At 44.2% G+C, this 22,002-nt stretch overlaps 2 protein-coding genes across 2 annotated transcripts in view; one reads left to right on the top strand and one right to left on the bottom strand.

The window, feature by feature from the left end:
• Positions 1–3,369: 3,369 nt before the first annotated feature.
• LOC148526403 (organic cation/carnitine transporter 2-like) overlaps positions 3,370–22,002 on the bottom strand; it is a 133,359-nt gene continuing 114,726 nt past the window's right edge. Inside the window, exons 7-11 of the mRNA XM_088470389.1 lie at positions 20,707–20,921; positions 19,351–19,533; positions 15,538–15,673; positions 4,021–4,081; positions 3,370–3,928 (exon numbers count right to left, since the gene is read on the bottom strand). Of these exons, the coding sequence (XP_088326515.1) occupies positions 3,881–3,928; positions 4,021–4,081; positions 15,538–15,673; positions 19,351–19,533; positions 20,707–20,921 (643 nt within the window). The 3' untranslated portion in view covers positions 3,370–3,880. The remainder of the gene's footprint in view (positions 3,929–4,020; positions 4,082–15,537; positions 15,674–19,350; positions 19,534–20,706; positions 20,922–22,002) is intronic.
• On the top strand, positions 12,344–14,707 carry LOC148526404 (uncharacterized). Its single transcript, XM_088470393.1, has one exon. It carries the CDS (start codon positions 12,689–12,691, stop codon positions 13,598–13,600), a length of 912 nt encoding a protein of 303 aa, XP_088326519.1. The 5' UTR covers positions 12,344–12,688; the 3' UTR covers positions 13,601–14,707.

The raw sequence follows: 22,002 nt of genomic DNA, 5'->3' as shown, positions 1-22,002 counted from the left end.
CCTCGGGTGTGACATTGTATATGGTTGTGCCGCCGTTCATCCACATCACTTCTGGTTAGGAAACCTTTTCCATGGGGAGAAGGATAGGACGGGGCAGAGACAGAGATGGACAGTGGGGGAAGGTGGCCCTGAGACACTGCTGAGGAATTTCTAAAGACCCTCTATTGCTGTGTGCTGCACCTGGGCTTCTCACATTGCTTCCTTCAGGGATCTGGCCAAAAGAAGCAAGGGAGGAGGACAGCTGGTCTGAAGGCCCTTCTGAGAGATCCAACCTGCCTGTGACCGTTTTGCAGCTGCTATTGTTGGCACACCTGTCACTCTGAACCCCAAACATCAGTATTCCCTGTACGCTCCTGATGTCTGCCCTGCTTATGAGTCACCTAAATTAATTCAAATGTGGTTAAGTAAAGATGTCCTCTTTTGTATAGAATTACTATTGTGCTAGTCACCAATGCACACCAGCTGGTAGTTTGTGAGAGTGACTGGCAGCTATACTTGTTTCCCCTCCAGATACATTTTTAAAAGAAGATTTGTAGGTGGACAGCTATGAAACATGATAGATGTATGCTTAAGAATGTACTTTGTTAAATAGAAAGTTATTAGTGAGATTGCTGCTTTAAGTTGTATTTTGCTTGATTTCTTCACTGCTTGTATTAACCTCATTAAGGTCTTACACAGCTTATGGAAATTATTGATATGACCTTTTGGTGTAGAACCTGGGTGCTTACAATAGGTACCAGCGAAATGTGAGATGGAGGTTAGTTGTTTTCTCTATCACCAGGGCCGGTTTTACCCATGCACTGGTTACACGGCCAAGTAGGGTGCCACAGAGAGGAGGGCTCCCTGACCCGGCTGCGGCCAGCGACACGCAAATAAGCTCACCTGCCTGGCAACTCACACATCCACAGTATTACTGGCTCCGGTGGACATAATGTGTAAGGGGCACTACTACTGTGGGCATAATGTGTAAGGGGCACTACTACTGTGGGCATAATGTGTAAGGGGCACCACAACTGGGCTTTTCCCACTCACCCTTAATTTTTTCTTGCGCACGCATAAGTACGCCAGAATGTGCCAAAATATATTTTTGCTTACCAAAAAAATTGGGCTTGGGCTGATCGTGCACGTTACAACATACAAGGCGTTAAAAGTTGCCATGGGATTTAATAAAAGCCCTCCACCATAACTGACAGAATACTACTTGGCTATGACATTGCTTTGTCATCTCATGCTTTGTATCAGATGGGAAGTAGTTTTTAACAACATCATCATCAAGTCTTGTGCAACATCATAGTATACAAGAAAACTTTCAAGGGATTCAAACCAGACACACAACCAACACTGGAGTGTCAAGGGACTGGATATTGGCACAAGTCACTACCTTATGTTTTAGCCAGGGAGGATACCTTTCTCAATAATAAATCTGGTGCAACATTGACTAAAAGGTATTGTAATTCTAAAAAGGTACTAAATATTAGGAAGATTGGAGATGTGAACCAGGAAGCTCACTATCATAACCAGGAGAAAACCTGCACACTAGTCCATTGAGCTGCATCATGCACATCATCCTTAAATAGCCAGTCTGCTGAACCAGTTTAAGCTATATTCTCAACAACAAACATCCAATGTATTAATAGGAATTCTCTCCACAATCATTGGTAAGAAAATCTAGTTACTGTTGAAGTTGAGTGAATCATATCATACCATAGCAGTGAGTAACCACTCCCGACTGAGCTATTGACTAACACGCTCACTGTAGATTAATCTGTCAGTTTGAGTAGAATTATGGTTCCGTTCAATGAGGTTTCGTTTTGCTCCATTTATGAATTACAAGGTTCCAATTGGATTACTAGAAGGAAGGATTTCAGATAAGTATTTATTATGGTGACAACATTTACTGCTTATTTATGAGGCAAAATATATTTATGCATTATGGGGGGGGGGGTAAAATATAAATTTTTGTGGGATAAACCTATATTCTTTATGGGGGCAGCATTTAATAAGTTATTATAGGACCAATATTTATTATTCCATTACAGGGCAAAAATACTCAATTATGTGGGTATTTGAGGCAGTACAAGTATGCGTATGCACTTATGCCCATGTTCATGCCAACACTTAAAGTTCTTCAAGCGAAAACATGCAATAACTGTCATGGGCTGTCAGGACATGTTGGTACTTTTAGTGCTACAAGAGGTTGCCCTCTATGTTGACATATTCACCCTTGTGCACAACAGCTATAGGTACCACAATGGGCCCACTGCTAGTCAACATTGAGCTGATACTTGTTTTGCCCAATATTTGTTTTGAGTCCACACTTCGCACTCAAAGAGAATCACACCCCATGCTGAGTAGGCAGGGTCATTAGGCAATGTTAAGAGGGAACTTTTTTTCCATCATTCATTGTAGCCCCCACTCCTCTGGGTGCCATCCTGTACTGGAGAGGGTGTTAAAACTCATAGGGGTACATTTACTAAAGTGAGAGTTTTTAGAAGTGAGTATTAGAAGTGATGTTCCCATAGCAACCAATCAGATTCTAGCTATTATCTTCTAGAAGGTGCTAGTTAAATGTTAAGTAGAATCTGATTGGTTGCTATGGGCAACATCACTTCTAAAACTCACTTCTAAAAACTCTCACTTTAGTAAATGTACCCCATAGACTTCCATCACTCTTCGTTTCACTCTTCGGGTTGTAGTGACTTGCAGAATCCACCAGGGCTTCATTTGGGAAACTGCTACCTAACCAACTATAACTCACTTGCAGGGATTCACAGGCACAGTGCATAGTGCATAAGCCACTTGCCATATTTATTTGGATACATACCTGGAAACCTATGGCCTTTCACTTGACCTGTAATGTGCAGTTTTTGTAAATGATGTCCAAAAGGTGTAGAGTTGTATTACCATGAAGCTTTACAGGTAATGTGTTTAAAATACAAACACTTATAATGTAACAATGTCAGTAGTAGGAACTTGGAATAAAAACAAAGAGACAGTACGCTGTACGAGTGCTAGAAGTAACCGGTAGGAAAGGATTGACGGTAATGAAGCACAAGGCAAAAGGAGGGGACAAATATGGCAAGGAGAAAGTGGGAAAGTATATGTCAGACATGTTACAGCACTATTCTACCTTGTTACATTGGGGTTAGGCGTGACCCAAACACAACTCTCTCACACAGGACCAGTAAAATGAATACAGTGCTCCTGGAAAGTAACACTTCTAAATAATTAGATGCTCTCCATAGCCGCATATTCGATGGTCCATGAATGAGCCATATTGTGGCAGATGTCAGAATAAATAGACAATGGTACTTGGTAGATATACATTGACTGTACACAAATGTAGTCAGACATTTAAGTAAGCAGCCATCTTTATTTTGTAAAAAGGTATTTGTTCAACATTCAAACATTGTAGCTATAGTTAATTTAATAGAACAAATTTTGGTCATATTTCAACTATTTACACAAGAATTTTCCTTTAAAATCTCTATAGTACATATGAGTCAATAATGCCAGTAAATAAAATTCCTGAAGTGTCATGGTTTTGCATTCGCAAGTTAAAAAGTAAAAAAAAGAAAATGGAATAGACACACTAGTAAAACAGATTTCAGTTGCAATACAATCTTTTACCAAAACACAACACTGGATAATTCAAGAATTATCTCAAATTTAAAATCAAAAACAAACTGCAAACTTAGAAAAATGATTTGGCACTTGGTGACACAAACTGCAGCATTAGTTTCCATCAGTCTTGTGTTAGAACAGTGATAATGTTCTGTTACAGCTTAGGCAGCCAATAAGTCATCACCTCACAATTTGTGGGAGGCTCCAGATTCTCACTCAGTACTGTCCACAATTGTTGGAATGTTGAAGTTTTTGTTCAGGTTTTATGTCTTTTCTTTTTGTCAGATATAAGTTTTAAGATGCACTGTAAACAGATCAGACAGACATGATAATACCATATTAGCCAGAAACAAAAAACGGTGACTATCATAATTTTGAGGCCCTTAAAATTATTACATTTTTTCTCTCTTCTAGATTTTCGTGAGGCTCTTTATGGGAATTCCTTTTGCAACTTAGCCTGTAAATAAACCAAATAATCTCCAATTAATCAACACTCTGTTCATGGGACATTATCCTTCAAAAAGTCTTAAATTAGGCATATTTACTAAAACTGATACCCAGTTAACTGCTCAGGTCTCGCTATGCACATTCTGTTTGCACCCATTTGTTCTTGGGGGGGCTTTGCACAAACTCACTTGAATTTGAGCATTGTGTTGGGTTGGAAATGAAAATGGTGGTATGATAAAATGTGGCATCTTTTGAAAGAAGTTCTGCATCCACATGCAAAAACAAGATTTATTTTTGTGGGACTGAATTAAATCCCTCCTGTTTTCACACAGCTATTTTCCCGATAGAAAGAAGTCAATTTTTCTATGCCAGGCCTGGCCAAACTGTGGCTCTCCAGCTGTTGTAAAACTACAGGTCCCAGCATGATTTATCAGCTGATCGAGCAGGGGTATGCTGGGACTTGTAGTTTCACAACAGCCGGAGAGCCACAGGTTGGCCAGGCCTGTTCTAAGCCTTCTGAGGTGATCAGCCTGGGCTTTAACACTTTCAGTGGACCACCATCTATACATTGTCCTTTATATTGATAAACATTTTTAGGCATATTTCAACCAAAACAGTAAAAACTTACAGACAGTGCCAATATTCACTCGCTGTTATAATTAATATGAAATTTTAGGAAAATTAGACAATCATGTGTCAGTAAATATGTAACAATTGGGTTTTAGAGCAACTGAATTCTGTATTCAAGAGACTCCAGGGACCAAATGTAATAGATCGCATGAAAGTGGCAAGATTTTGGCGAGAAGACAGTCAGATGTAATACGCAGGTCGTGTTTGCCTTAGTCAAAATTTCAGTTTTAAATCTGACAGCTATCTCGCCAAAATCACTTTCAAAAACCTGCACCACACGGGTTCATTTTTTAAAATTCTCTAGAAGAACTGTTAAATACCTAGAGAAATTGGTAAGCAGATGTATGCTGGAGTTGCTTAGACTGAGAGGAGAGATAACAGTTAAGTGGTGTCCTTCTTACTGTTTCTGGGTCCTGGCAGAGTTATATAGAGTCTTTAGTTTGTTGGCCATTTGTGCCTCATTTAGTCTTTCTCTTCCATCCTCGCGTAAGTGCGTGTAGGCAAGAATGTGCAACACAGTAGTTCCAGAAGTGAGGGGAAGTATGGGTGCCGAACATGACTTTTCCATATTTTGACAGAACATGTCCCTCCTATCTTGCCGCCATATGTGAGTAAAGGACACGCTACACCGTGTAAGTGCTATCATAGTTTTGCAAATACTTGGCCTATAATTCTGGTTACTAATAGGTACATTTTTATATGGTCAGAGACCAACCATCCCCAAAATTCCTTGAGAATTGGTGAAACATCTAAGCCCCTAGTCTTACTGAAAGGACCTTCCAGCAATGTTAATTTCCATTTAGAGATTATAAAATTTTCCAGTTCATTATCTTCAAAATGCAATATATTACCTATTCATGTCTCCTATTTTTCATATTATCCTTCTATGATGAACACGTGCATATCAGGTAATATATCTGAACAATTCCTGACTCAATTCCTAGTTTTCGCAAAAAGTTGTGACAACAGCCAAACTAGCTGTACATGACCTCAAATGTGGTTCAGTGTTTGGTCAGCAGTGATCCGGTCAACAGTCAAAATGTCAACAGCTTTTGAAAGATATTAACATAAGATACATATACTTATTCCATACTTTCTGACTAAATACACAACACCAATTGAGATGATTGCATAGCAGAAATCTGCTTAGAGGCAATCATGAATATCTACATTGCTATATGTATATATAAGAAACAACTGTGATTATCGACTGTTGTATATATTTCAATATATACAAAAAACAATTGTGATTGCCGATTACATCCAAATTGTATATCTTAATACCTAAAAGTCCTGCCTTGTGGTTTTTGAAAGATAAAAACATGAAATATTTTTTCCATAGGTACTGACCAAAATATACAACAAAAACTGTAGTAACATTACAGTGTATCTCCTACGATTGGAGAATTGTTTGTTTGTTTGTATTGTCCAACCTGATAGGTAATTTTGGCCATTTTTTTTCTCTTTTCCTTTTTAATGAATTTCAATACAAGGTATTTTTTATAGCTTGGTAATTCTATAGGAGTGTGCCCCACATACGGAGTCCTTTTTCTCTTCTCTCTGAAAATGTCAACAGCGTCATGTCAATGGGAGAATGCCAACGTGGTAATAATGTTGCTAGGACATTTTAACCGTGGTGGCATTTTAACTTTAAACATGATGGTAAAGATGTTTTGACTGTCTACAGCATTACTCTCGACTATTTAACTACCTCCCCCTCTGAGGATGGGGGGTAACCTGACCCAAAACAGACTTAGATTGTCATGAAATATGCATAGAAGTAGAGCAATTCATAGTGAGCGTGTGAGAGAACAAGCATTTTAACCACTTGCCTGGCACTGTCGTATAAGATAGGACCACACCAGGCTGGGCTTTCCCTGACTTGGTCGTATCTGATACGACCAGTCAGGAATGGCCACTAGGCGGCTATGGGAAGTTAATCTTCCCACTGCCGCCTATATCTGAGGGACCTTCTGGTCCCTCTACACCCGCGGCTCCCCCTCCTTTGTGTCCCGATCACTGCTGGCCACAGTGATCGGGCATCTGGCGGCACCCCCCTCCCGGCGCGGCTGCAGGCTCCAGTATATCCCGACCACTGTGGCCAGCAGTGATCGGGCAGCCCAGCCGGCCCCACACCCTTCAGTGAGAAGCAGCAGCGGCGGCTCTGGTAGCCGCCGCTGCTGCTATGTATTGGAGCCGCCAACGGAACACCCTTCTGCTGCGGCTCCGGGAACACACAGTGATCACACTGATCACTGTGTAGAAGCAGCAGCATCGCGGCTCTGGTAACTGCCGCCGCTGCTGCTGAGTAGCCGGGCCGCCAGCGGGACACCCTCCCGCTGTGGCTCCGGCACAGCAGTGATCACATAGTGATCACTGGCTGAGCAGAAGCAGCAGCGGCGGCTCTGGTAGCCGCCGCTGTGCTATGGGTCCGGGCCGCCAGCGGGACACCCTCCCGCTGCGGCTCCGGCAGTGATCACACAGTGATCACTGGCCTTGTATAGAGAGCAGCGGCGGCTCTGGTAGCCGCCACTGTTCTAAGTATCTGGGCCACTCCCTCCAGCCTCAGCTGCTCCTCCTCCCCCATAATGCCCACATATATAAGGGGCCTGGCCATAATAAAATATATAATATGCATATGTATATATGCAATGCATATATATATCTATATATATATATATATATATGCATATGTGCATGCATATATATATATATATGCATATATATATATATATATGCATATATATATATACATATATGTTCTATAGATATATATATATATATATACATATATGTTCTATATATATATATATATATATATATATATATGTCCGATAGATATCGCAGAGCCTCTGTTTAGGGATGTCAACCAACCATCGATGGTTTGCAAACATCGATGGTCTGACTGACGACAAGTGGTTTGCCATTGCTGGTGGCCATCAATGTTGCACCATCGATGGTAGCCATCAATCGATGTTTAGGAAACATCGACAATTGTGGTCTACACAGATCTTGCCCAATCGCTAAACAATTGATGGCTTCTAACGATGGCTGAACCATCAATGGTACAGCTGTCAATGGCCATCACTACAGTATAACATAAAAAGTGCTATTTTTATGGTATACTGGGTTTTAAAAAAAAAAAAATTTCAAATAAAATAGTGATGGATAAGTTTAAAATTATGTTCTTGACCTAATTCAATCAAAAAAGAAACCGACAATTTTGGAGCGGTTTTTGGAAAAAGAAATCGTCAGTTAAGTGGTTAATCATTGTTAGACAGAGCAGGTGATTGTTTTATTAACCATTTGTCATGCCAATGCTGGCTCAAGTGAGATCACAATTGTTTGGCAGTGATGAGATATTGCAATCTCTTAAGGTGCATACACACACAACGATTTTTTTAATGATTATCGTTAAACGATATCGTTTAACGATAATTGTTTGAAAAAATCGTTCACTTTCTGAGTCAAACGATGAACGATTATTGTTCATGCGCGTTCACGTTTGTAGTTTGTAGTTCAGTCAGACTTGTCAACTCAACGATTTTCATTAAGTTAATATGCAAGAATCGTTTGTAGTTCATAAAAATCGTTCATTACATTTAGTAAATGAACAACTTTAGTAAACGATTTTAGTTAATTTCTTCAAGGGAAAAAATCGTTTACTAAAATCGTTCATTAACTAAATCGTTGTGTGTGTATGCAGCTTTAGAACTATTCTCAAGACAACAAGATTTACCGGAGGTTCAGCCGAGCAGTGTTCTAGGAATAAACTACATGTTGACGTTAATTTAATTAAGTTATAGCAGGTTGGACTTTGAAGTGAGTTTTCATGATATTTAGAATTCTCATTTTCTGATGTGGGGTAGAAACATTCTGAGTTTGTGAACACTGGGGATTTGGGACATATCCCCCAGTCCCTGGTTATAATTGTAAATGTACAAAACAAGATTACACATATTTTATACAAATAATGCATACGAATACTTAATTAAGTTTGAGGATAGATAAGCACCCTGTTTGATATTTAAAATTTGTTAGTTAGTTAAGGGTTAAGGCTGGGTAAGGTGTGGTTAGGTAGTGGTCAGTTGATGTGATAAGCCTATCATAGGATTTGTGGGAGGTTACAAATTACCCATATATATTCCTTGGTAAGAGGAGCCATTTTCCTCTTTTCTAGTTTCTTCAAACCAGGCTGGCTAAGTATTCCATATAGTATCTGCATAGCTGTATATCTTGGTCTAAATTCTTTCTCTTTTATTTCACATCCTACCTATCTCTTTTATTCTCATCTTTCTCTCACCCCTTTCCTTCCAGCTCCTTCTATCCAGCCCCCCCCCTTATTTGTGTTTAACATCCCATCCACCTGCTGTTTCCACCCCCCCCCCTCCCTCTGTCCTCTGATTTTACTGCCCCCCCCCCTCATTCCTGTTTCATAATGCCCAGACCCCGCCGCTCAGCGCCCCCCCCACGCCGATTGATGGAGGCTTCCAGGCCCCTTACATCTGCGGCTCCCCCTCCATCCAGACGCGGGCCGCACCACGCTGCAGGCCGCGAGCATGTTCCCGCGCGGGCACCCCCCGCCGGCTCCCGCTCCCTCACCTCCCCCGCTGCCTCTCCGCAATTGATGGCCGCCTGGCTCTCCGGCGGCGCCGCGAGCAGCACGGGCGGCCGTAGCCCAGCGCCTCTCCCCACACTTGCCTCGGCCAGCCCGCGCCCTGCGCCCTCAGTTGGCCCCGCCCACAGGGTTGCGGCGGCCATTTTAAGCCAGGATCCAGCACAGGGGGCCCTATGCATTTCGGCATCCCCCCCTTCAGCCCCCTCTACCCCTGGAGCGAGGGGGCCCCCTCCTCCTCAGCCCTCACCTCTATTATTCAGCCACCAGGGTTCCCCCTGCAGCGTGGCATCAGTTGCAGGGTCCATCAGGACTGGTACCCTAAGTGCCCCCCCCAGCTTGTTATTACCCATCGCCACCCCCGCACCTATGGGTGGCGGTTACAACATGCAGCAACCCCCCCTTGCATTCAACCCTTTACCAGCGCTGCAGCCCAGCTGGTCACCATATTTCACCGGCCCCTACGGCCCACCCCATTTTTCAAATGCAGCACCTTACTTTTCTGCCCCCATCGGGCTCCACCAGGCCCTCCCCCCCACTATGTTCCAGTACGCCCTCCCTGCGTTAACCCCTGGGCCCGCCCCCCTTCCGCAAGGGTTCGGCCCGTATTACCATGCCCTGCCGCCACCTTTCGCCCTTCCTCCGGCCACTTCTGCAGCATATGCCCAGCCCATGCATATCCCACCCCCCCTTCCCACCCCGCCCCCCCCTCCCCCTCAGCCACCTGCAGCTGTCCATGCGCCCCTGCCGCCCCCCCATGCCCCCCTTTCCACGGGGGGAGTTGATGTGCAGTCTGAGTCACCTGTGATTACGTCAAGTCCTCAGGTTGCAGTTGGGGAGCATTCCAATCGGGCAGCTGAGATTCAGCGGACGGACAGCGAGATGGCTTCGGCGAGTCAAGTCGTGGTGGGTGCACCGCGCAACGAGGGACTTTTGGCGAACACTCTGGACGAAGTGGCTGGTCCTTCGACGGCAGTTTCTGGTGAGCATGCTGTTTCCACATTGCACAGCACACACTCATCTTCCACTGACTCTAGCGATTCTGCAAGTTCATCAGAGAGGCCGCGTAAGCTTATGCGATACTTAGCGCACAAGATTAAAGGGAAACGGGGGAGTCCCAAAAAGACCAGCACAGTGTCAGCAGCTAAGGTCCCAGATTCTACGGGGGATATGGTGCATTGCGCAAACACGGCCATTCTTAGGGGTTTGAGGTCTAAGGTTAGGGAAAGGATCAGGAAGGGGAAATTCGTGGACATGTTTTCCATTACAGCGGATGCTAAAAAGGCTTTAGATCGGGCAAAATCAGCTGGTGCAGGCACGGAAGAAAGCTTCCGTTCATTCCAGAATTGGGAAGCAGGGATGTTCGTTTTCGCAGCTTCATACCTTGAGTCACGCCCGACTGAGTACATGAATGTTCTCAAGTATATGCATATGGTGCACGGCATGCACTCGTCAGGCAAGGGTACAGCTTGGGGAAATATGATGAGACATTCCGGAAAAAGCAAGAGGGGCAGGCAAATTTTCAGTTTGGCTTCAAGGACGTAGAGGTGTGGCTGGAAGTCAACCAACTGCCTCGCGCTTCTGCGGATTCCTTGGTAGTGCGTAAACAGCCCTTTCCGGCCCGCCCAGGCGGTGCAGGAGCCGGCAGAGGAAAATGCTACGCATATAATAATGCGCAATGTAATAGAGGGTCGGGCTGTCGGTATAGACACATATGCATGCTGTGCGGGAGCGGGCACCCGGCTAAAGAATGCGGGCGTACCGGCGGTGGAAGGACAAATCGAGGTGATCAGCCCGACGAGTCGCGGGGCGGTGTTAGGTAAAGCACCTAGGGGAGTTGAAGAGCTGGTTGGCTCGTTATCCTCTCAGGGAGGAAGCAGCCTTTTTGTTTCATGGGTTTAGTGAAGGTTTTCGTTTACCGGTGACACGGGAGGTCTCGGTTGTGTCTAAAAGAAATCTTAAGTCGGCACGCCTACACCCGGAAGTAGTACGACTTAAGATTAAAGCGGAAATAGGGTTGGGGCGCATGTGCGGCCCTTTTAAGTCCCCACCATTGGAAGGTTTGTGCATATCGCCTTTAGGGGTCGTACCAAAAAAAGAACCGGGTAAGTTTAGGTTGATACAGCATCTTTCTTACCCCGAGGGAGGGTCGGTCAACGACGCGCTAGATCCATCGGATTGTCGGGTCATTTACCAATCATTTGAGCAGGCTCTAGATATAGTACAGAGTTTTGGGAGAAGGGCGTTATTAGCCAAGGTGGATATCGAGTCGGCTTTTCGGCTGTTGCCCCTTCACCCCGAATCTTTTAAGTACATGGGTTTTAGAGTTGCGGGACTCTATTATGTAGATAGATGCTTGCCGATGGGATGTTCCATCTCGTGTTCCTTTTTTGAATGTTTTAGCTCCTTTTTGCAATGGTGCTTACAGGCGGGCACAGGGCAAGCGGGGGTTACCCACTACCTAGATGATTTTCTGTTGGTGGGGCCAGCGGATACCCAGGTTTGTGAGGAATTGCTTTTTTCCTTGCAGGCCTTGTTCACAGTGGTAGGCGTTCCTGTTGCCAGGGACAAGACGGAGGGTCCGGTTACACGTTTGACGTATTTGGGCATAGAAATAGATACTGTGCTAGGGTTATGCCGTTTGCCGATTGAAAAGGTGCGACGTTTGGGGGAGTTGCTTGAAGCGTTTGTTTTGTCAAAGAAAGTCTCGCTGAAGCAGATGCAGTCGTTGCTAGGACTCCTTAACTTTACTTGTAGAGTCATTCCCATGGGTCGGGTTTTTTGTAGGCGGCTCGAAAGAGCCACGGCGGGTATCAAGAAGCCCCATCACCTCGTTCGAATATCCCAAGATTTGAGGGAAGACCTTCGAGTTTGGTTGCTTTTCCTGCGCAAGTTTAACGGTGTTCGTATATGGCTCCGGGCCCCAGTAGATAATTCAGAGCTTCAGTTATTTACTGACGGTTCCATCGGTTTCGGCGCCTTTTTTGAAGGAGATTGGTGCGCGGAGCCTTGGCCAGAAGTTTGGGGAGTTTTGGGCCTTACGAAGAACATACTGCTCTTAGAACTTTTCCCCATCGTAGTGGCAGTTGAGTTATGGGCTTACAGGCTTTGTAATAGGAGGATCCTTTTTTGGTGCGATAATTTGGGTGTTGTTCAGGCAGTAAATAATCAGAGGGCGGAGTCTCCGTTGGCTTTGAAGTTGTTGAGGCACTTGACGCTTCTTTGCTTACGGAGGAACATTGAGTTTAGGGCGCAGCATGTTCCGGGAGTGTCTAATGAGATAGCAGACGCCTTATCTCGTTTGCAGTGGGACAGGTTTCGTTCTCTCGCTCCTTACGCTTCTATTCATGGTTTAAACTGCCCCTCCCATGTATGGCAGATTGTCGTGCCGGCATCAAAGGCCTCGCAATGAAGTCTCTGGCCCCTAGCACGTTAAGGACCTACACGGCAGCTTGGGACAATTGGCAGGGTTTCTTGGCTTCCACACGTGAGGGAGGTAAGACGGTTGACGACCGTATGGCAGAGTTTGTTTGGAACTGGCATGAAAGGGGTCGTTCTAAGGCTGCTATGTCTGCGGCGCTGTCTGGCATCGCTTACTTTTCTAAACTACATGGCGTTGCAGATCCCACAAAATCGTTTCTGCTATCCAAAGCGATGAAGGGGTGGGCGAAGGAACACCCTAGCATAGGCGACACGCGTAGACCAATTGACCCGGCTTTGCTTAAAGATCTGATTGTGGCTGTATCAGGGGTTGCTTTAGGAGAGTACGAATCGGCCCTTTTTAGTTTAGCTTTTTCATTGGCATATTTCGGGGCGTTTAGAATCGGCGAGCTTGTAGCCTCTAGTAAGAGTTCCGCGACATCGGGTTTATTGTTTAAACACGTGGTAGTTAAGAAGGAATTGATATTGTGTAAAATGCATAGGTCCAAGACTGACCAACTTGGCAGGGGTCGTTGGATTTCTATAAAAGAACACTCAGACGCTGTTATCTGCCCAGTTGCCTTGGCGCGGCGTTTTAATGCTCTTCGCCCTCCAAGTGGCGCGCAGTGGCTTGTACATGTTAATCTTACACCTTTATCTAAGTTTCAGTTCATAAAGCTGTTTCAAAATTGCCTTATAGCCTTAGGCCTGCCCACAGACCAGTTCGGGACACATTCATTTAGGATAGGGGCAGCAACCTGCGCAGCGGTTGATGGTGCTTCGGTCGACACCTTACAAAAGTTGGGTCGATGGAAGTCATCAGCTTATAAAACTTATTTAAGGGAGGATAAGTTGCTTAAGTAGCTGCGCTCCTTGCGAGTTTGTTGGGAAACCCAGGGGCCTTATGCCTACTGCCGCTTTGGAGTTTGAGGGGCTTTTCAGTTTTGCCCTCAAAGAGGTTTTATGTTTTTCACCTTCAGCTGGGTCACCCAACTATTGTTTTCCCTTCCTTAAGATGCATTTATTTGTTATATTGTGATTCAGTTTCTGACTAGGTAACTTTTCTTGCAGGGTTACCCAGGAATGCTAACGGTCGGGTGTGGTTTGTAGGACACTCATTTATATTTTGGGCTGGTCGGCACCCCTTAGCTTTGCAGGCCCCCCTTTTGTTAGGTGCAGATGACGTCCGTTGGTTAGGTTTCCGCGGTATGCGCTGGAAGCGACTACTGGAAGCCTTATGGACGGCAGAGGATAAGTTCGGGGCCCCGGACTGGGTGGTCATTCACTTAGGGGGGAACGATTTGGGCACTTGCAAAGGCATCGAGCTAATACATGCTGTTAGGAACGACTTGCAAGTGCTAGTTAACCGTTGGCCCAATGTGCGCATTGCTTGGTCGGACATTGTTCCACGGCGAGTTTGGCGAGGACCCCAGGGTGGTAAGGCATTAGACGGAGTTCGTCGTAAGGTCAATATGGCAGTTGGCCGTTTTATCCTCAGTGTGGGTGGCCGCGTCATACGGCATCCACGTTTACGTTACGAAGAGGAGAGCTTCTATAGGCCTGATGGGGTACACCTAACGGGAGTAGGGTTAGAGCTGTTTATCAGTGACTTATGTAGTTTCCTTTAGGTATTGGAGGGTCACAGTTTGGTGGCGGGCCTGGTTCTATGAACCGGGCTTTGGCGGGAAGCAGTGCTCCTGGGCGGCCTATTATTTAGCGCAGGAGTGACTGGGTAGCATCTTTCCTTTGAGAGCGGCAAGTTGGTCACCGCCCATAAGGGGGGACCTGGTCCCTGTCCAAGGGAAGGGCCGAAGGCTGTGCCAATTAAGGGGGGATGGTACTACCTCAGGCCAGTCTGCGCGGGGCGGGAATCCGCTTCCGTTTATTTATTATTGTTTCAAGCAAGGCTGTGGCCTCGGAGCACTGCTTTTGTCCTGCCACCCATTACCAATTCTAATTCGATCAATAAATTATGGCTGTGACCTCTTTAATTGCATTCCATGTGTCAGTGTGTTCATTTCTAGGCTTAGGTTAAGATAAGTTAACAAATAGAATGATAAAACGAATGGGTGACTTAATGCATACGAATACTTAATTAAGTTTGAGGATAGATAAGCACCCTGTTTGATATTTAAAATTTGTTAGTTAGTTAAGGGTTAAGGCTGGGTAAGGTGTGGTTAGGTAGTGGTCAGTTGATGTGATAAGCCTATCATAGGATTTGTGGGAGGTTACAAATTACCCATATATATTCCTTGGTAAGAGGAGCCATTTTCCTCTTTTCCAGTTTCTTCAAACCACCCACCCACCCACCCGACTAAGCTGGTTTGTATGCTTTTTTGTTTCGTTGGATTTTGCATTTTTGTGTTTTCTTCCAACAGGTAGAAGTTCAGCCTGGCGGGAAGCAGTGCTCCTGGGCGGCCTATTATTTAGCGCAGGAGTGACTGGGTAGCATCTTTCCTTTGAGAGCGGCAAGTTGGTCACCGCCCATAAGGGGGGACCTGGTCCCTGTCCAAGGGAAGGGCCGAAGGCTGTGCCAATTAAGGGGGGATGGTACTACCTCAGGCCAGTCTGCGCGGGGCGGGAATCCGCTTCCGTTTATTTATTATTGTTTCAAGCAAGGCTGTGGCCTCGGAGCACTGCTTTTGTCCTGCCACCCATTACCAATTCTAATTTGATCAATAAATTATGGCTGTGACCTCTTTAATTGCATTTCATGTGTCAGTGTGTTCATTTCTAGGCTTAGGTTAAGATAAGTTAACAAATAGAATGATAAAACGAATGGGTGACTTAATGGTTTTTACCCTTTTATGGTCTGTATTTGGTCCATAGTTTCAGGCAAAGGTTTACCAAAAGTTTCTGGAAACAACAGTGCAAATATTCCCATAATTACAGTCAGGCTCCCCATGAGAATGTAAGGAAGCATTCTGTTATAAGCACCTAGTTAGGAGACAGAAGAGCATATTATAATATGTTCATGTAACATAAGTAACATACAACTTAATTTAAAATATGAATTGCTTAGAGCATACAAATACCCTTTCACATCTATTACATTACAAATACTTATTGCGCAATCTTATTAGCCGCAGTTTTCACGGGTGCGAATTCTGACATGCGGTTTTTGCGGATTAGTTCCCACCACCTCCTGAGCAGGTGAAGAGTTGGGGAAAATCCCTATTTCAAGGTAATAATGTCAGGGTTTGTTCAGAACCACTGGGACACCCTCCTTGATGACTAATTAGGCGAAAAGAATTTAATGGGCAGTGTTTGCTTGTTTGATGTAATCTTATACACAATAAATGAGATTCATTAGAAGAAAGTTATGTAAGTAAGATACTTCAACTGAGTGTAACAAGTAAAATGACTATTACCATGATTTTAAATAAATCTAAGAAATACAACTCAGGATATCTGATGATAGAGTCAACTAGGAATTTGGTTGGATAGGGCAGTGTGGTTATGGGATTAACACTTTTTCATACTCCCAAACATATAAAATAGCCTACTAGCGCATAGATAGACTGTATACAGTACACGAGCCGCTGATTTGCCGGCATTCACACTTTTGGGACAGAGGGTATCAGAAATGGGGCGGAAAAGTTATGGTGCTCCTGGAAGGTGACTAGAAATTAAAGGAAAAAGAGTCCGTCTCGTGGGCGTGTTGTGGGAGTGTCACAGCCATTAGAGGCCAGAGTCAGACGGTGAGACTGCACCTTCCATAGGGCTGGAGCAAGTGACTATGGTGCGACCAATGGTGGAATGTAAAGAATCACCGGTGGTATTACAGCGTGCAGAGATGCAGAAATCGCATGTGACGATTCTTGCACAATCAGACACTTGTTTGTACACCAGGGGCAGGCTGATATAAGAATTTGTATATACTCGCAGCTACGTCCATCTCTGTATCAGGCCTTGTATGTTTGTGACAAACCTGCTCATTAGGAAATCTATTAGTATCTGAATTATTGAGTGGGTGTATAAAAGTTGGGGAGCTTCCATGTCCACTTTAAACATTTCATATTACAACAACTTATGCAAAGGTAATAATATTCAGTCCAAACATGTAGTGGTCAGGAAGCAGCAATGACTACAGACTACTCACAATGATGTATGTTGCGTGCTTTTGTGCTACGCAAGTACAAGTTATGCAAGTAGAGATGAGTAGTTCAGTTTTGACTATGCTCTTTTACCCAAATTAACGCAAGTTCGGATTTATTGTATCGGTAATTCAGAGATGTGAGTGCCGGATAGCCAATAAGATGCCGTTTCTGAGATCTAAACATAACCGAGTAAAACTGAACCGCTCATCTCTAATGCCAAGTCGTATGCATTTCAATTGCATCTGCACTTACAACTGAAGAGGCGTAACTGGGCAGTAACAGAACGTTCTCAGTGAGAGTGTCGAGGGAATAAAATAGGGTGAACCTGATACAAAGTGTCGGCATATGTGGCTTCTACATTTAGTACCTTGTGCTAATGCAAGTGTCCGTCCGTGTAAACGAGTGTCTGAGCGACTTTGTGCGAATACATCTCTCCGCTCACTGTTATCCCAGCTAATGCCGTAACCGTCATCATTAGTATTGGCACTTTCAGTCTGAAAAAAGTTTCCCTTCTCTGTCCACTCGCCTCAAACAAGCAGGTAAGTTGGGCTACATGCCCACGACACCCACATAACAGTCTCACAAGGTGCATATGCTCCATGTGTCTGCACAATAACCTCCCAGTTGCCACCAAGAAACGCTTGTCACTGCAGATGCTTTGCGCCATGCATGCGCAGCCCACGTTTGCGGTTTTTGGTGCGTGCCCAGTCTGCAGAACACTGCGAGAAGCGTCAGCTTTTGAACTTATGACTGACTCAGACTGGTAAGTGCAAGTGAGCACTGATGATGATCACTAGTAGCAAACCATGCGTACAGTTCGGCGGCAGGCACATAAGACGTACACAACTCTACATATAGCACAATCTACTTCCAACTCTCCATCAGGCCCTGCAATATAGGCTTAGAGTGTGGTTTTTACATCGAGTCTTAAGGTCAGCACACATCAGAAGATGTCTAGTGTGTACCGACCTCGCTAGTGACGGGATCCTGCGGGGTGCCAGCATCGGCAAATGCATACACACTTGCCGATGCCGGGAGCATGGCCCTCACTGAAAATATCGCCCGTCGGACCTGCATGCAGGGACCGCACATCGTCAGAGACATAGCTGGTACACACTGTCCGATGTGGACGATATGTTCACAATATATGATAAATGGTGCTCCAGCCAATCCGCCCCCAACTGTCATTATTCACACAGATGAAAGTTAGGAGCTGATTGGCTGGAGCATCATTATCATACGCAAAAAGTTTTTTCACTCGTTGTGAATGATAAAACCCATTGATAAATGAGGCCCATAGATTGGGAATATTTTTTACTTTGAGGTCAGGACTGTTTATACTTCATATATATATTCTAATTGCTATAAAACATGTTTAACTAGAGAAAAAAAGAATTGCTGTGCTGACTTTACTATAACACACTATTGGGGCTAATTCAGAGGTGGACGCACAGCCGATGTCGGACATAATTGAGCGATTTTTTGCTACTGCGCATGCATGATAAGTAATCGCGCCTCGCATGCATCCTGTTTGTATCCGCACAGAGTCGCAGTTGCAATTTCAGGCGCATGCACAGAGAATTGTATTGAAAATGTGTTGGCCGTTCCTAGGCGGTGACAGGGAGGTGTCTTAGAGCACACACGGAGATGGTCTGTCTTATGGGAGTGTCGCGAGCATGTCTGTGAAAGTGATTACGTATACAGATACTGGACCGCTCACGTAGGAGACCATACTTATACGGAGGGGCCACGCATGCCATGGGGCTGGTGCAAGTTTGCAATGATGCGTCTAAAGACGCAAAAGTTGGTATTTCAGCGACTACAGATGCTGACAGTGGGCGTTTCAGTATTTGCATATTCAGATGCACAGGTGTGCACCAGGGAGGGGCTTTGTAGCGGCACTTGCATAAAGTCACAGACGGCTGACTGGCAATATATGCAGCTGCGGGCGCTTCTATGTTTACCTCTGAATCATGCCATTTATCTTACAGGTATCTGTACTGAACTGTAATGTACAGATGAAACTTTCACCATGTTTATCAGAGCACAACGTTGGAGTTCGAAGTCTTAAGGTGCGTACACACGGTACGATGTCAATGAACGATATCGTTCAACGATATATTGTTTATACTGTTCATTTTTATGCAGTGACCGACTAACAAAGCGCGTTCCCGCATGAACGATAACGATATCTATGATCGTTCATACATGCAGGCCAATCTGGACGATATCGTCAACTTTGCCTGTTCAGAGATGTGGCAGGATGACTTCGCTGAACGATATCTTTCAAGTCGTTGGTGGTACAGATCGCATACACACAGTACGATCTGTACCACCAGTGACTTGAAAGATATTGTTCAAAGACATCTTTCAGTGAAGTCATCCTGCCACATCTCTGAACAGGCAAAGTTGACGATATCGTGCACGTTGGCCTGCATGTATGGACGATCATAGATATCGTTATCGTTCATGCAGGAACGCACCATAAAGAATGGATTACACAAAGAGCCTCACCGAGGTATACAAAGTATGGGGAAATGACACTTCCAATTCGAGAAGACATAGAACCGACACCCACACCCATGTTCCTGATCACGGTGGGGTAAAGTTCAGCTGTGTAAACATATGCCATGGAAAAAGCTGCTGTAATACCAAGTTTCCCCACCATTACCAGAAAAGTGGACAAGATATAGAGATCTAGAAATGAGAACAAAAACAGAAGTTATAAACATTCATAGTGGTTGATTGTTACATTTATTTCACTATTTAATATATAAAAATATATATATATATATTCAGGGCCTTATTCAGCAATGCACTGCTGAACGCAGATTCCCAATGGTGTGTGCAGGCGCCTGACCCTTATTGCGCACATGCAGTACGGGTCCTGCGTGTTCGCACGCAGACTAGGGGGCGGATGTACTGAGCTCTGGAAAATGATAAATTGGAGAATGATAAATTAACAACCAATCAGCTCCTAACTGTCATTTTTCTAAAACAGCCTGTAACATGACAGGAGCTGATTGGCTGGTAGTTTGTCAGTTTCCAGAGCTTAGTACATCTACCCCTGTCAGTGATTGATAGTCTGCTGCATTTGTGGGAGGGGGTGGTGACTGACTCCATGTCCCCGAAATGGCGGCGTGTTGCCACCGTTGGGGAAGAGGCCAGGATCTCAGTCGGCTGCCAGAGATACCCTAGCTTCTTTCTCTCATCTGCGGTGACTGGCTAGCGTGAGCCCATGGGTCACTTAGCCGGCCGATGCTCTCGCAGAGTATCCGATGCTGCGTTGTACACCGCAGCTTGGATAAGTAATGCATGCAGGTGGCGTGATGCCTCCTGCCGCATTACCATAACTGCAAGGACAGAAGCTGCCTGCATGCACCGTTGCAATTCTGTCCCAAGCTGAATCAGGCCCTTAAGGGGGGCATCCACTACACGATTTTAGCAGACGATTGAACGATAATGACGTCGTTATCATTCAATCGTTTGAAAATCGTTCATAAATCGTGCACTGTTTGGTCGTTAACGATCAACGATGCGCGCTCCCGTTGGTCGTTTGATTGTCTCGTCAGTCGACTGAACATGCATGTCAATTTCACTTGATCTATTAAAGATAGTTTGCAAATCGTTTGTAAATCGTTCAGACTGAAAGATAAAATTTCAAGGGAAAATCGTTTAGAGATTGGACAGGGAGTAGATCGTCTAGTGGATGTGCCCCTTTAGTGCGGTCTAGTGGGCTGACTTTATTGAAACAATGATATGAACTAACAGAGGCTATGTTGGTTGCAGAAATAGTAAACAGTCACAAGACAACAAACAAACAATGCCTTGGACGAGCAATCAATCAGATTGTCTGACAATCGATATTACCTGTAGGTACCAGTTGGATGAAAAGCAGCACAGCTCCACCTAGCAGCATAGTTGCGCACATTGAATAGCGCCTGGGTACAAGTCGAAGAAGCTGCCATGCTATGATATATGATGGAACTTCAATGGCAGCCAGAAGAAAGCAGTTAAGGAATGGATCCCCATTTAAATTTGGGGTGTTCAAGGAAACTCCAAAATACCCAATGGACACAATCATCCTGAAAGAAATGAGACATTCTATAATTAATCATGATGAAAACGGGCTTATTTATTCACAAATACCTATCCTTGATCGTATGATAACTTGTACTGATGTTATTGGATGTCTGATGGGTCATATATTTTCCATTCAAAATGTATTGATTAACTGAGATTATTTAATTATTTATGACGATTTTTGCTATTTAGACTGAACTATGGATGTTAATGGATATAGGGGTCTATTTACTAAGCTGTATTACGAGATCAAATGAACGGTGACAAGGTACCAGCCAATCCGCTCTTAACTGCCATTTTTTCAAACACAGCCTGTGATGTGGCAGTTAGGAGCTGATTGGCTGGTACCTTATCACTTTATCTCCTAACACAGTTTAGTAAATAGATCCCATAATCTGTAGGAACATGCCATTTACCATTGTGTTTACCAGTAAGAGTGGAGATAAGTTCAACAAGAAAGAATTACATGGGAACACAATGGTTGCATTGCTCAGTAGGTGTCTATGAATAATCGCTAATTGTTACAACTATGAAATTGGCAAAGGATAATTTATTTCCATACTATGGGGTAAATGTAACAGGGTGCGGAGTTCTGACATCAGCAAGTCCTGTGTGGGACTGCCCGATGTTTTAAAGTAGCAGTTATTTAACCGGCAAAACCAGGTTAATTTTGCCTGTTAAATAACTGCCACTTTAAAACATTGGGCAGTCTCATGCGGGGCTCGCTGTCAGAACTCCGCACTCTGTTACATTTCCCTCTATAAGTAAATCTAATGAAAATAAGCTGCACACCATAATGGCCCGGTTTGTCTACATGGTACCTTTTACATACTATATAATATGGACATGTATATCATTATGTATATTTTTGGTTATAACTTACAGTATACTAAAAAATAAATGATGCTAAAACATATACTATAGATATACTACAGTAGCTCACTTATGAATTCCCTCATCTCCCAATAGCACTTCTTACTTTACTGGGACAGCACAGATACAACCTGCCTTGAAAAAAAATATTCATTAAAGTGGTTGTTCATCCATAAACATCTTTAATTAGATTTTACTAACTATTATTAA

This window comes from Taudactylus pleione, unplaced genomic scaffold (assembly GCF_031769625.1).
Source record: "Taudactylus pleione unplaced genomic scaffold, aTauple2 ptg000099l, whole genome shotgun sequence".
Lineage (NCBI taxonomy): Eukaryota > Metazoa > Chordata > Amphibia > Anura > Myobatrachidae > Taudactylus > Taudactylus pleione.
This window is presented reverse-complemented; position numbering and strand designations above follow the sequence as displayed.

What these genes read in the sequence shown, in the direction of transcription:
- LOC148526404 (XM_088470393.1), top strand. Translation starts at nt 12,689, where the DNA reads ATGGCAGATTGTCGTGCCGGCATCAAAGGCCTCGCAATGAAGTCTCTG.